Genomic DNA, 12,236 nt, shown 5'->3' on the forward strand with positions numbered 1-12,236 from the left:
ACAGCTTCTTTGGTTCTAGAGAAACAACTGTGCTGCTTCTGAAATCTCGGGATTGGGCTGGTTTTGAATGAGCAGTAAACAGGGGAGTTAGAAGTAGGTTATCTTCCCTGGTCTGTGCTCACCAGCTGGCATGCCCCTGGTGCAGCACAGGCACGGCTGTGTCTGTTCCATGCCTGCTCTGCTGTGGCTGCTGTGTGGCTCTGGGGCAGTGCCTGGCCTTCCCTCCACGCCTCTGTGGCCCTGGGGGGCTGTGGGTTGGTGGCTGAGGTGCTGCTGGTGTGTGTTAAACCCAGGGAGGAGGTGGCTGAGAACTTGGCTCTGCTGTGGGTGCGTGGCTGTTTTTCTGTGGGGGATGATGTGTATGTTCTGGTTCATCTTAAAGAGTTTATATATATGGTGCATGGTAATTGAGAGTGGCTCTTCCTGTATTTAATAACAGGGTCGTAACAGCTACTCCTGCACAAAATCTGTGATCTAAAAAAATAAATTTGTTGTTTTTCACCAACAGCAATGATGCTGCAGACAGGCAGAGCTGCTAGAAACAATACATCAAGTCTGAATAGATGCTGTTATCTCAGAAGTAGCCTCATTTTGTACTCATTTAACAGCACAGAGAGGTCGTGGACTCTTTCTCCTTCCTTGAACTCCTTATGGCATTGCCTTTATGTGCAGTCTACAGTACAGTTTATGAAAATGCAATTTATCAGCTGCAGAATGCTTTCTGGTGCAGGGAGGACGCAGACAGAGAAGAGGGCATGTGGTGGCAGCTGGATCTGAGTACTGGCTTTGCTTTTATTTTTTTGAATGTCTCTGATAAGGAAAGCTTATTATTATTCTCCTTGTTACCAGCACGGCAGCAATTGCTGTCATCTGCCACAGAATCAGTTTTGCACCAGGCCATTAGCTTGCTCTGGGAGATGCTGTTTCACTTGGAGCAGGTGCCCACTTCAGCTGCAGCATCTCCCCGTACCTGTAGACTTCATTTGCACTCTGCTCAGCGGGCCAGGACTGCTGGCACAACACTGGGTGCAGGAAAGCAGAGCAGAAGGTGCAGGTGAGCAGTTGCAGCAGGCTGTGAGCCTGTTTCCTGCACCACGCACAGCCTGGGGGGATGCTGCTGCCTGGGCAGCAGTTCTTGAAGATGCTTCGGACTTGGTGAATTGATGGCTGGACTTGATGATCGCGAAGGTCTTTTCCAACCTTAGTGATTCTGTGATTCTCCTTCGGCTCTTGCTCTGCACTGCGTATGCAGTTGACATTTCTGCTCTCCTTGGCAAGTCCTCTCCTTTGCAGGTCTCACTCAGCACCACTTTTCCAGGGACGCTTTGCAATTCTGATTTTGCACTACTGCAAGAGTAGCAGCAATGTGCCCTTCTCTGTTTCTCTGTTCAGGATGCTGTTTCTTTCTAGGCTCGGTTGTGCAGCTCTCTGAAGGCTCCAGCACTCTCAGCAGGGCAGCCCTGCTTGCATGCTGCCTGACCTGGGCTCTCTTGAGCTGCAGCGGAGAGAAGCACCCCCAAGGACTTTAGAACTTCTCCTCTTGTCACTAAAGCAATGGTGGGGTGAGTTGAGGAGAGCAAGGAGTACATCAGTGACATGGGGCAGGTGCTGTGTGCTGGTGATGCAGGGATGTCCCGTGTTGCTGGCTATCCACAAAGCTGAGGGAACAACACTCCTTTTTCTGACACCCTGATTTTTTGTTTTTTTTTTTTCTTCTGATGTATTTTTAAATGAACACTTTTTTTTTTTTTTTTTTTTTTAAAGCATAATTAATAATCATTCTGTGCTCTCCGAGTGCTCAGCTGCAGCCCGAGGAGTGGGAGGCTCTGCTTGTCATTGGCACAGGAACAAGGAAGGTATGCAGTGTGTCTTTTAATAGCACGACCTTGGCAGTCCTGGATGCTCTGGGTACCACCAGCAAACTGCAGCCTTTGTCACAGCCCAGGCTGTTTCTAAATGAATTGACTTTGACCACAAGAGTAGACAGGGTTTGGGAAATACAATTTTAAAGTCATTAATCTAATTTAAAAAAGAAAAAAATAATAGAATAGGTAGTCTTTGTAGCTCTTTGCTCTGCTCGGGCTGTGATTTCTGGGATGAACCCACATGGTTATTCTCAGCTTCAGTGATTAAGTTGCCAGAGAAAAGATGAGTCTTTGCAATCCGCTTAGCCGCAGCGATATCGCAGTAAGCAACCTCCTAATGAACATTGAGGTGCTGTGTTAATAAGGATAATTTCCCCGGCGGTAACACGGGCAGGGAAGTTATTGCAGGTTCTTTACTTGCAGCATCGTCCTTCTGACAGGACTTTCTCAAATATCTACGTGGGATATCCTCTGTAAAACAATTGCTTGTTCTTATCAATTGCTGGTAAATCTGCAGTTTTGTTGCGTTGCAGCTGCAGTACAAAGTATGAAAGCTGTGGCCTTGCTTTGCTGTTGGTCCTGGGTCATCAAGGGGCTGCTTTATTAAAAGGCAAAGCTGTCACTGGTGTCACTGCTAGTGATATCTCAACTTGCTTTTACCTAAATTTAGGTCCACGTAAGGTTTTTTTTTCTCCCTGTGCTGTTTCCAGATCTGAAGTACAAGCCCATGTGCTTTGTCTGGGAGGAGTAGATGTGGGATTATTGCATTCTCTGGTGACCGTCACCCCACATTGCCCTGTCTGTCTGTGTCACCCTATCTGTGTGGCCCTGTGAAGTTCAGGTGATCTCTGCAGAGAATTGGGTTGTTTGAATGCAATTTGAGCTCACAAATGATGCAATTATCTGTACGATCAGATAAACCCCTTCATTGCAGCCCTTTCCTTTGCAAGGCTTCTCTGTTCAGTCAGCATTCCAGTTGCTGTTTTTATCTCTGACCATCTCCGGGTTCTGCAGGACCTGTCAGGGTCAGCGTTGGGCTGCTGGGATGAATGCAGTGCTGGTGACACATGTGCTCTTGGAAGCACTGCTGGAGCTGGATGGAAGGGGCACAGCACTGCCTAGGCTACTGGGGGCCCTCATCTCCTAGGGTTTGGTTTGTGGTCTCTCAATCTTTGCCTCTTGCCCTCTTGAAAAAGGAAAGCAGCTGGATGAACAGCCCTGCTTGCAGAACCTGTCTCTGATCCAAAGCTCTAGCACAGCGAGAGCAGCAGAGAAGTGATCTTCCTGGCCCTGCTCATCCGTGCGTCCAGGAGGAGAGGCTGGTCTGCCTGTCACCAGAACGGGGAGGAAAGCAGTGGCGTGGTGAAATGTGTGCCTGGAACTGCAAATCAAAACAGTTTGCACATTGAGATGCACTTTAGCAATATCTTTAAATAGTGGGTTTCGCGCTGGATGAGTTGAATAGCTATTTTTAAGAGCGCGTAGGAAAAGCAGACTTTATCACATGCAGCCCTGTAGTTTTATCCTCGGCACTGTCAGTTGCCAGCCTTGAACCCTGCTGTTAATTCACACCCTCAGTCTAAGGCTTCACCGCCCTGAAATCACAGGAGCATTTGTTGTCATTTTCAAACAGCGTGGTCAGCCAGCACAGCAACACTCAGGAGTAAGAACTAGGTCAGCTCAGTTGGAGCAGAGATCTCGTACCCTGCCTAGCATACATGCTGGCCACATGGATTGGACCCAGCCACAGCACTGAAAGGCTGCAACCTAAAACCTGCTGCAGAACCTTGCTGCTCGTAGGCGTTCCCTGCTGGCCACACGGAGCCCACTGGGATGTCGTTTCTTTTTGGGTAATGTGGGTAGAAGAGAGAAGCCCTTTGCCTGTGACAGAAGGTGGCACGAATTAGAAAATGTGCCTGGCAAAAAGGAATTCTGATGTAGCCTCTGTGGGGTGGGGAATTTGCATTGTTTTACTTGTTTTCCCTCCCCCCCCCCCGATCTTCATCCCACATGTCAGAAACACATAATAAAAGAATGGGCTGGAGTTTAACAGCAGCTTTAGTCATGGCTAATGGGAGCCTTCAGATTTTCTTGGTGGCCTTTTCAGAAATGCAGTCCGCATTATTTTTTTTTTTAAATCGTGTTATTTTCAGTGTTCTGCTTAAACTTGCACCAACGAATTGATAAATAGTTACAAAGGAAAGGATGTTGTGGTATAAGGGGTTCCATACAGTCTGCTTGTACGTGTGGTCCATCCCTCCACATTTCCCCAGTGTCCGTTCTGATCCCGGCGTTCAGCTGCACATTCCCTTGGACTCTCTTTCAGAACATCTCTTGGATTTTATTTTCCAAAGATGTTTTCCTCGGTCTGTTTCTTTTTTGTTTTCTTTTTCTGCTGCTCTGTTACTTCTCTTTGGTACGCCTCCTGAGCTAGGTAGTTCTCGTGGTATTTCTCACTGGTGCTTCCACGAGAGGCACACTCGTGGGTTGGGGTTGCACTTGGGGATCTTACAGCTCTTTTCCCACCTCAGTGACTCTACGACTCCCGTGTCTTCCTTCAGAATGTGAAGGATTCTTCATCACTGGTATAAATGCAGTGAGCTATTATCACCACTCGTATATGAGCTATTTATAGTTGTATTAGTCTTCCTGCATGGCGTAACCCACCAAGTGTTAACAGTTCTTTCTTTTAGCTTGGCAACCCAAAGACCTGTGCCTTGTCGGCATCCTTCTGCCTGCACAGCAGACCCATCTTTGAGCCCACAGGTTTGTACTTATCATAGAATCATCCAGGTTGGAAAAGACATCTGAGATCCCCAAGCCCAGCCCCAGCCCACCCCCACCGTGCCTGCAGACCACGTCCAAGAAGCACTGTAGGATCCAGCTCTGCCAGAAAGCTGCACCCTCCTTCGTTCTGCTGCTTGGGAGACTGCTTCCTCCTTTTATTCTTTCTCAAGAATTTTGTCTGTATGCTGTGGAGGAATGCATATTTTTGGCAGCAAGTAGTCACGCCAGAATTGATTTCCCTAGTCTGTGAATTCATGGCGCTGGCGCTGTCATCTTTACCCGTGTCTCATCTCATTTGCTGTCTGTCCACTGTCATTTTGGGATTCTTTTTATAACACGGCTGTTTAGCTTCTCACTATTGTTGAAGATGGATTAAAATCGTTCCATTTATTCTGCAGTTCTGTTCTGCTTTGCAGTGTGACTACTAGGCCACTAATAGGCTGTGAACCTTACAGAGATGTTTCTGTGCAGTTTCTCCTGACCAGCCCAGCCTTCACTTCTCACTCCTTGAGGCACAACATCAGACAGCCCTGGGCACCTCGGCCTGCCCCAGCTTTTGCCCCTCAGGGCCTCTCTCTGTGCCAGAGCATGGGATGGAGCACAGCCCTGTGTGCTGGCACTGCTGCAGGCTGTGTGTGCCTGGAGGGGCTGCAGAGCTCCTGCCTTTGGCTGCCATAGGAGTAGGTGTGCATGGACATCTGAGCCCAGGGAAACACAAACAGCACAGGGCTGCAGTGAGATGGCTCTGGCACTGGCATTGTGTGAGGGCTCTGCTCGGCAGGCAGCCTGGGCTGCCTTCTGCTCTCCTGAGCCTGCAGTGCAGTGCGGCCAGATGAGCTGAACGCAGCTCAGACTCCCCGATCTGGCACAGTGGATGCCATCTTACAAGCCCCCAAAGCATTTCCCACTGCACAGCTGGGGCTTCAGCAGCAAACCCCAAGCAGGGCCGTGCTGCAGCCCCTCGGAGCAGGGCACAGCGCCTTGTCTGCACACTGAAGTGGCACAGCAGGCCTCCTCATTTGTCAGGGAAATAAAAGGAAAACCTTCAGTGTTCTTGCTGTGCAACTTGCAACACAGCCTTTTGGTGAGCAATAAGCAAGAGCGGAGGGCTGGGAGCACTGGGTTTGCTCCCTCCTTGTGCTGCTGTTCCCTGCTGCCACCTGGGTGCTCGGTGGGATCAGAGTGGCTGTGTTGCTGTGTGTGCCAGGATGGCATTGTAATGGCCGTGAGCTGTTGTTCAAGTTTAGAATTGCATAGAAATGCAGTTCGTTTTCTGAATTACAGTTTTTCAGACTGGCTTCTGTCAGAGCCAGCACAAGCCTTTTTCTGTACGTCTGGAAAGGGTTCAGTTAAAGAAAAATCCCTTGTAAGCAGAACCTGTTAGCTTTGATCCCATATTCCTGTGCATGTTCTGGTCTTGCTTAGGCTGCAGAGCCTTATGAACACCAATTACATTTCACATGATTTGACTAGGTGTTAAATTGCCTTTTCCTAATGGAGAGCTACACTTGCCTAACATCAGCTGCCAGGTGTTAAGGTGGAAGTGATGAGCAAGTTACCAATCAGCCGTGATACCAGCAGTTAGCTACCTACTTTGTTACCCCAAATGGGTTGTTATTCAAAAATAAAGCTGCAGCTGTTTTTTCTTTCAGGCTGCTGGTCTGAAGAAGTTGAATTGAACAGCAAGTTCTTATTAGTGGGGAACACCTTAATCTCAATAATGAAGAAAAGCCGAAGTGTCATGGCAGTGACTGCAGATGAGGTACGTTTCTTCAAAAACGTGATGTGCTTTTCCCAATACTCTATAAAGTAAGGTCAAAAGTCTCTTTTGTCTTTGTATCAGCTGGTTTTGCTTCAGTGACTCGTTGATTTTCTTAGAGTTGTTTGCAGTTCGTGCATTAAGCAGTAAATAAAACAAACACGCTATGAATTCTGAAGAGTTCTTCTTTGCTCAGTGTTATAATGGCAGGTGAGAGGGCTGGACGTTTCTATGTCTTGGGGAAGCTCTGTTCTGGATCCTGTGTTTGTGCATGTGCTGTACTTCTATGCTTACAAGCAGTTCAGCATCTCTTGCTGTGGTAGTTGCTGAACATCTAATGCGATGATGCATGTTATTCCATTACTATGCTTGTTAATCGTCATCATAATCTTCTATTAATTAAAAGCCAGTTCCCATTCTCTGGAGAAATGCAGCAGTTTGTAATGATGGCGTGATAACTACAACATTAATTGCCTTGCTTGTCACAGCTGGGGCCCTCCAAAAATGGAAAGCCACAAAAATGTACGTGGAAATACAGGGGAGGAGTAGAGCGTGAGAGCTGGTGCATCCTGCAGCACTCCTCCAGCAGCTGAGTGACTCTTTTACAGTCTCACAGTACATGCTGTGCTGCTTCGCAGTCACTTTGCCTGCACCTGCTGGTAGGGTTGCCACAGTCTATTCAGTCTTTGCTGATTATGAAAACAGACATCTGATATCTAATGGGAGCCTAAGAAATGTGCAGCAGTTCTATGTGATAACAAGACAATTGAAGACTGGCCTTTATTAATAATTTTTTAGACAAGTGAGACCTTCCGTTGAATCCCTTTATGGGGTTTTAGGAGTATTTTGGCTAGAATTTGTGCTTTGTAAGAGTAGGGTTTGGGTCTGAAGCTCTCTGGCCTATTTTTGGAAGCACAGCAGACCAAATATTTCAACTTCTGTCTAGATGATTTTGATGCTTTAGTAACTTCGTGAATCTGCACCAGCGCGCCCTGAAGGACCTAAGGATTGATTATGGAAACTTAAGCCACTCATTTATTTTTCAAAGCTCAGAAGGGTGGGGAGAACAGGGAAGAGATCAAAATTCAGAAGCGAACAGAAGAGTAAGAATGTAGAGGTTGCTACATATATGCACACCTATTGTAATAACCCTTCAGCTTCAACTCGTTGCACAGTACAGAGATAGCCTTACTGGAATTGAACAATTCTGTTGGACTAGCTAAACTCTACAAGACCAACACAAAGAGCCTTCTTGCTCTTCTTGGAAAGGCTGACAACCAGTTCTGTGATCATAGAGGCATAGAAAGAAGTGGAAACTCTCAGAGAAACAGAGACTTTCTTTTAGAAAGGATAGGCTTAGGCCAGGTAGACTCAGTGGAAATTCTCACTACGTTAGCGGGTGGTTTGGCATATATCCAAACTCATTGTTCTTGTAAGCTTTCTTTGCCTGGTGAACCATCACAAAAACAAGAGGCAAACCAAAACATTTGTGCTGTGGAGAGGAATCTTGTGAAAGATGTTGAGTGGAATGTTATCAGAAAAAGCTGATGTCACCAAAGTGACCTGGATGATTGAAGTGTTCAGCTAGGTTAGAATTGGGTTGAATTTAGCTTGGACATGTTACAAATGTTTTATCAAGTTGTGAATGAGCTTGAAAATGCAACAATGCAGTGCAGTCAAACTCTGCCAGCGTTTTATACAGTTATCTTTTGCAAGTAGCTGTACCTGCAATACAGAACGATTGCATGTGATTTACTCTCGTGGAGAAACCATTTGTTTGCAGAACTTCAGTGGCTTTTCTCTTTGCAGAATGCTCTGGATTACCTGGAGTGTGGGCTGAGCAAGTCCTTCAGTACTTCCAGCCATGCTCTGGGCATAGACCTCTGGAGAGGAAGAAGGTGCTGTTCTGGCAACCTGCAGTTACCACCACTATCCCAAAGACAAACAGAGAAAGCGAGGACACCTGACAGAGACATCGTCTGTAGACCAACGACTCTGCCCTTGTTGGCACCTCCAAGTATTGCAATCACCACTTACCAAGACTGGTAGGTTATTTTCCTTTGCTACGAACCTCATGCTGTTGTTTATTTGGGGACTGTTGTTACTTTCTGGTGTTTTGTTGTTTGTTCTTTTGTTTGTTATGGCGGTATTGCTTTTGTGGTTTTTTGTTTTCTGAAAGGCACTAAATAATTTATTAATTTATTAGAATTGTTGATGTGTATCAGTTGGTGTATCGTGGAGTGAGCTTTGCAGAGTAGCTGTTTGTCCTTTTGGAAACTCTGCTTATGTTGCAGACCTCTTTTGTTCACTTTTGTGCATCTCCAAGAAACTGCTGTGTTGTAACTTCTGATTCTGGTGAAGGGATTTGTGTTATTAGCTTTTCACCCATAGAGGAGTTCAGGGTGGTGTTGAACTCTTCTGTGACAGATCCAGGCCTTGGCTTCTGGGCTGTTTTCTGTCCAAGTGCTAACAGAAGGCTTTCTTTGTTAGGAAACCCTTAAGTCTGATGTTAAGCTCAGCAGAAGTCCCAAAGAAGCTATGGGAGTGCACATTAAAGGCAGGAGGGGAATGCAGTGAGTTGAGTTCCAAAACAGAAACTGAATTCTAAGTGTAAAAGCAAGGGAATTCACCTGGAGGCAGGGAGAGGAAGACAAGCTGCAAGTGGTCATGCACTGGAATTGCAGTGGTAGAATTTGGTGGCAATATAAAGTGAGAAGTCCAGCTTGCCATATGATTCTTGCAGTGACATTGCAGCGTGCAGTGAATCTTGTCCTCTTAGCTTCAAATTTCAATAGCACTTTGGGTTCAAGTTTTTACATACTCTGCTCTCAGTTTTATTTGCTGGCTGCAAGGTGTATTCACTTCATTATTTCATAGTCTGAATCTGGTTTTAGCTTCTGTTAAGCTCAACACTCAGTCTTCAAGTCCAGCATTGCAATTTGCATTTGAAAAATGGTAGAGGACATCCTAAATTAATTTGTTACGGTACTTTAAAAGCGATGCACTTAATGTAGATGAGATACAGAAATCAAAGAGGAATTGGCAGGGGCTTTTGTTCAATATTTGCATTTAATTACTGTGAATAAAGTTAACAAAATGAGTTTGTAATTTCAGATGGATAGTGTGTTTTGACAATAAAAGGGTTGGTTCATCTCTTATGAGCATATTAAGAGTGTTCTCTTTTGTGTGTGTTAAACAGTTTGTAATCCTGACTACAAGACAATGTGGAGTCTGTCTATTCAGAATGTGCAGTTTTGTAATGTTGGCCTTTGGATAAACCTTTATACATGACTTAGGAAATGCTGGTAGCAGCAGTGAATTGATGATTAGCTCCATCACGACACAAGAGGGCAATGCTGCTCCTCTCTTCCATCACAGGAGACTCAGTGCACGGGTATGGTGTCACAAGTGTATTTTTCTGGAATGGTGTGCCACTCAGAGAGAAAACACTTCAAAGTGGTACTCAGCTTACTCCTCTATCGTTATTAATCAATGAGCAATTGGCTTCTGACTTCTTAATTCTGCTTGAATCACATATATCTGTTTGTAGCCATTTGGGCAGCTTGGTGTTGCTGCTGCACGTGGCTCATTGCTTGCAGTGCTGGTCAGAACCCTTGTAACACACGTGTCCTGCTTATCCATGGTTTCAAGTTATTGAGTGTTCACATATTTGGGATTTGTGTGGGGCTGGTGCAAGGTGGATCTGGTCCCAAAGCTATTTCAGCTCCTGTATTGGGGTATAGGCCTGTGTGAAATACGCCCCAGAGGCAGCTTACATTTCTGTAAGCCCACTCTATGTCGTTGTGTTGGAACAGCTTTGGGATGATATGAGCATTAAGAGACTCAGTGAGTGGGCAATAAAGTGATAGGGACATTTCAGTGCAGATAAGCATAAAGTGATGTATCTGAGCATGAAAGAATTGTAACTGCAGAATGATGTTACTGCTCAGGAACAAGATCCTGGGAGCAGGAGAGAAGTCTGACGGCATGGCAAGCTCATGCATGTTAGTGGTGGAATAAAGCACATCAAAAGTTAAGGATTGGAAGGAAAAGTAGAGGATAAAGTAAGCAACAATGGGGCCCTGTGGTAAGAACCCATTATTCAGCCAAATCCTGAATGCAGTGGATGGTTCTGGCCTGTTTTTTTTTTTTTGGTACAGTCTGGCTGTAACTTGCAGGGGCTGAGTTTGTTGGTGCTGTTATAGAGGTGAATTTAGTGGAGCATGCAATGGGGAACCCTCCTGTGAGTTTAAAGGTCAAGGACATCTGGGATTTGCACAACTGAAATGCATAAATAACGTAGGGCCCAGATTTGGGTTTTCTGTCAGATAAATCTTTTGCATTTGCTGTAATTTTTTTTTTTTAACATTCCCTTTGTATGATATATTTTTTTTTTTCTCCTGAGGCTTTAGAGTTGTAATTTGGAGGCCCTTTCTAGAGGAGACCAACGGGACTCATTCAGAAGCATGGAGGTTTGCTGTGAGTTGTTCTGTGTGTGCAGAGCCCCAAAGAGAGTTGTGGCATACCTCGTTGTTATGACATGAATCCTAATTCTTTGAGATGTCATTACTTAACTTATTTATTATTATTAACTTATTTAAGGTCGTTTCCAACCTTGGGATTTTATGATTCTATGATTTCATTTGCCTGTTGCGCATAGAGAAATCATCTGGTTTTTTGCTGACTGTAAGGCTATGGAAGGGCTTTCCAGTGACACCAGCTCACTTTCTGAAACACAGATTCCTCATTACACTGCCATACTCAGTACGCCTTCAGGAGCACATGCAAAACCTCTGTGAGGGACATTGTCTCTGTCACGTAGAGCAAGTGTGATGGAAGCGAGGCTTTCCGTGGGCATTATGCACCGAACAAAGAAACCACTTTGGTTTGGGCTTTTGTTTCCTGTTTGTGCAAACCATTGTTGTCCTTGTAGAAATTTATCATCTCGAACAGAAAAACAAGAAGGTAGTTTCTGGAGAGGCAGGAATAAATCAAAGCCCCATCACTGAAGGATTGCTTTGAACAGGAAACGCTCGGAAGGACTGGCCAGGGATCTGCCTTTGTTGGGGTCAGTGCTCCTGCAAACTCCATCACGTCCTTGGGAATACATTTACTGTGTGCCTCTTTGGGATATGCGTTCTGCTGAGCCACTTTCTACCAGTTTCTCTGTGTCTTTCTAGTGCAGAAATCTCTGCTGCACACTCGTTATTGTGTGCTTGTGCTGGAATGCTGTTGCTCTTCTGATGGTTTCTTCAGACACTTTCTTACCTCTGTTGCTCCAAAGCATTTTGCTCTTTGGGCTCTGCACTGACCAGAATGCCAGATGCCAGATGTCTCTGTCATCGGATGAGATTTCATACTGAAATCCTGGGAGGGATTTTACAAGTAATAATGTATCTGTTGTTCTTCCCAGAGCAATTCTGGAGAGGCCCCATCTGTGAAGTGCAGTGCTTTCTGCTGGGGTATTCATCTGTGTGCATTAACCTTAGGGAGGGTAATGGGTGGGCTGAGATGCCTCTGAAGGAAATAATTCCATCACAGAGTTGTGTTGGCATCCAAAGCTGTGAAGACAAATGGATGGCTAAGAAGGGAAAAGCACAAAATCAATTCCAAAACAAAGAACTCAAACCAGCACTTTACCCCTGTATACCCAAAAGATCTTGGCTGATTTCCATCAGCACTTGCTGGGGTAAGCCTAGAACCTAAATAGTTGTGCTGCCTGTAGGATGCCAGGAAATCAGGTGGGATTAGTTCTGATACAGATCGTGGAGCTCAGGTGAGGATTTGGAAATAACCACATGCTGTACACAGGGCTGTATGGTTCC

General features: G+C 45.5%; 1 protein-coding gene across 1 annotated transcript in view; it reads left to right on the plus strand.

Moving 5' to 3' along the window:
* Positions 1-12,236, plus strand: part of PDE4B (phosphodiesterase 4B) — a 148,405-nt gene that overhangs the window by 16,142 nt on the left and 120,027 nt on the right. The window contains exons 2-3 of the mRNA XM_031603929.2: positions 6,305-6,414; positions 8,221-8,456. Coding sequence (XP_031459789.1) covers positions 6,373-6,414; positions 8,221-8,456 — 278 coding nt within the window. The 5' untranslated portion in view covers positions 6,305-6,372. The remainder of the gene's footprint in view (positions 1-6,304; positions 6,415-8,220; positions 8,457-12,236) is intronic.

Source organism: Phasianus colchicus, chromosome 9 (assembly GCF_987193195.1).
Source record: "Phasianus colchicus chromosome 9, bPhaCol1.hap1.1, whole genome shotgun sequence".
Lineage (NCBI taxonomy): Eukaryota > Metazoa > Chordata > Aves > Galliformes > Phasianidae > Phasianus > Phasianus colchicus.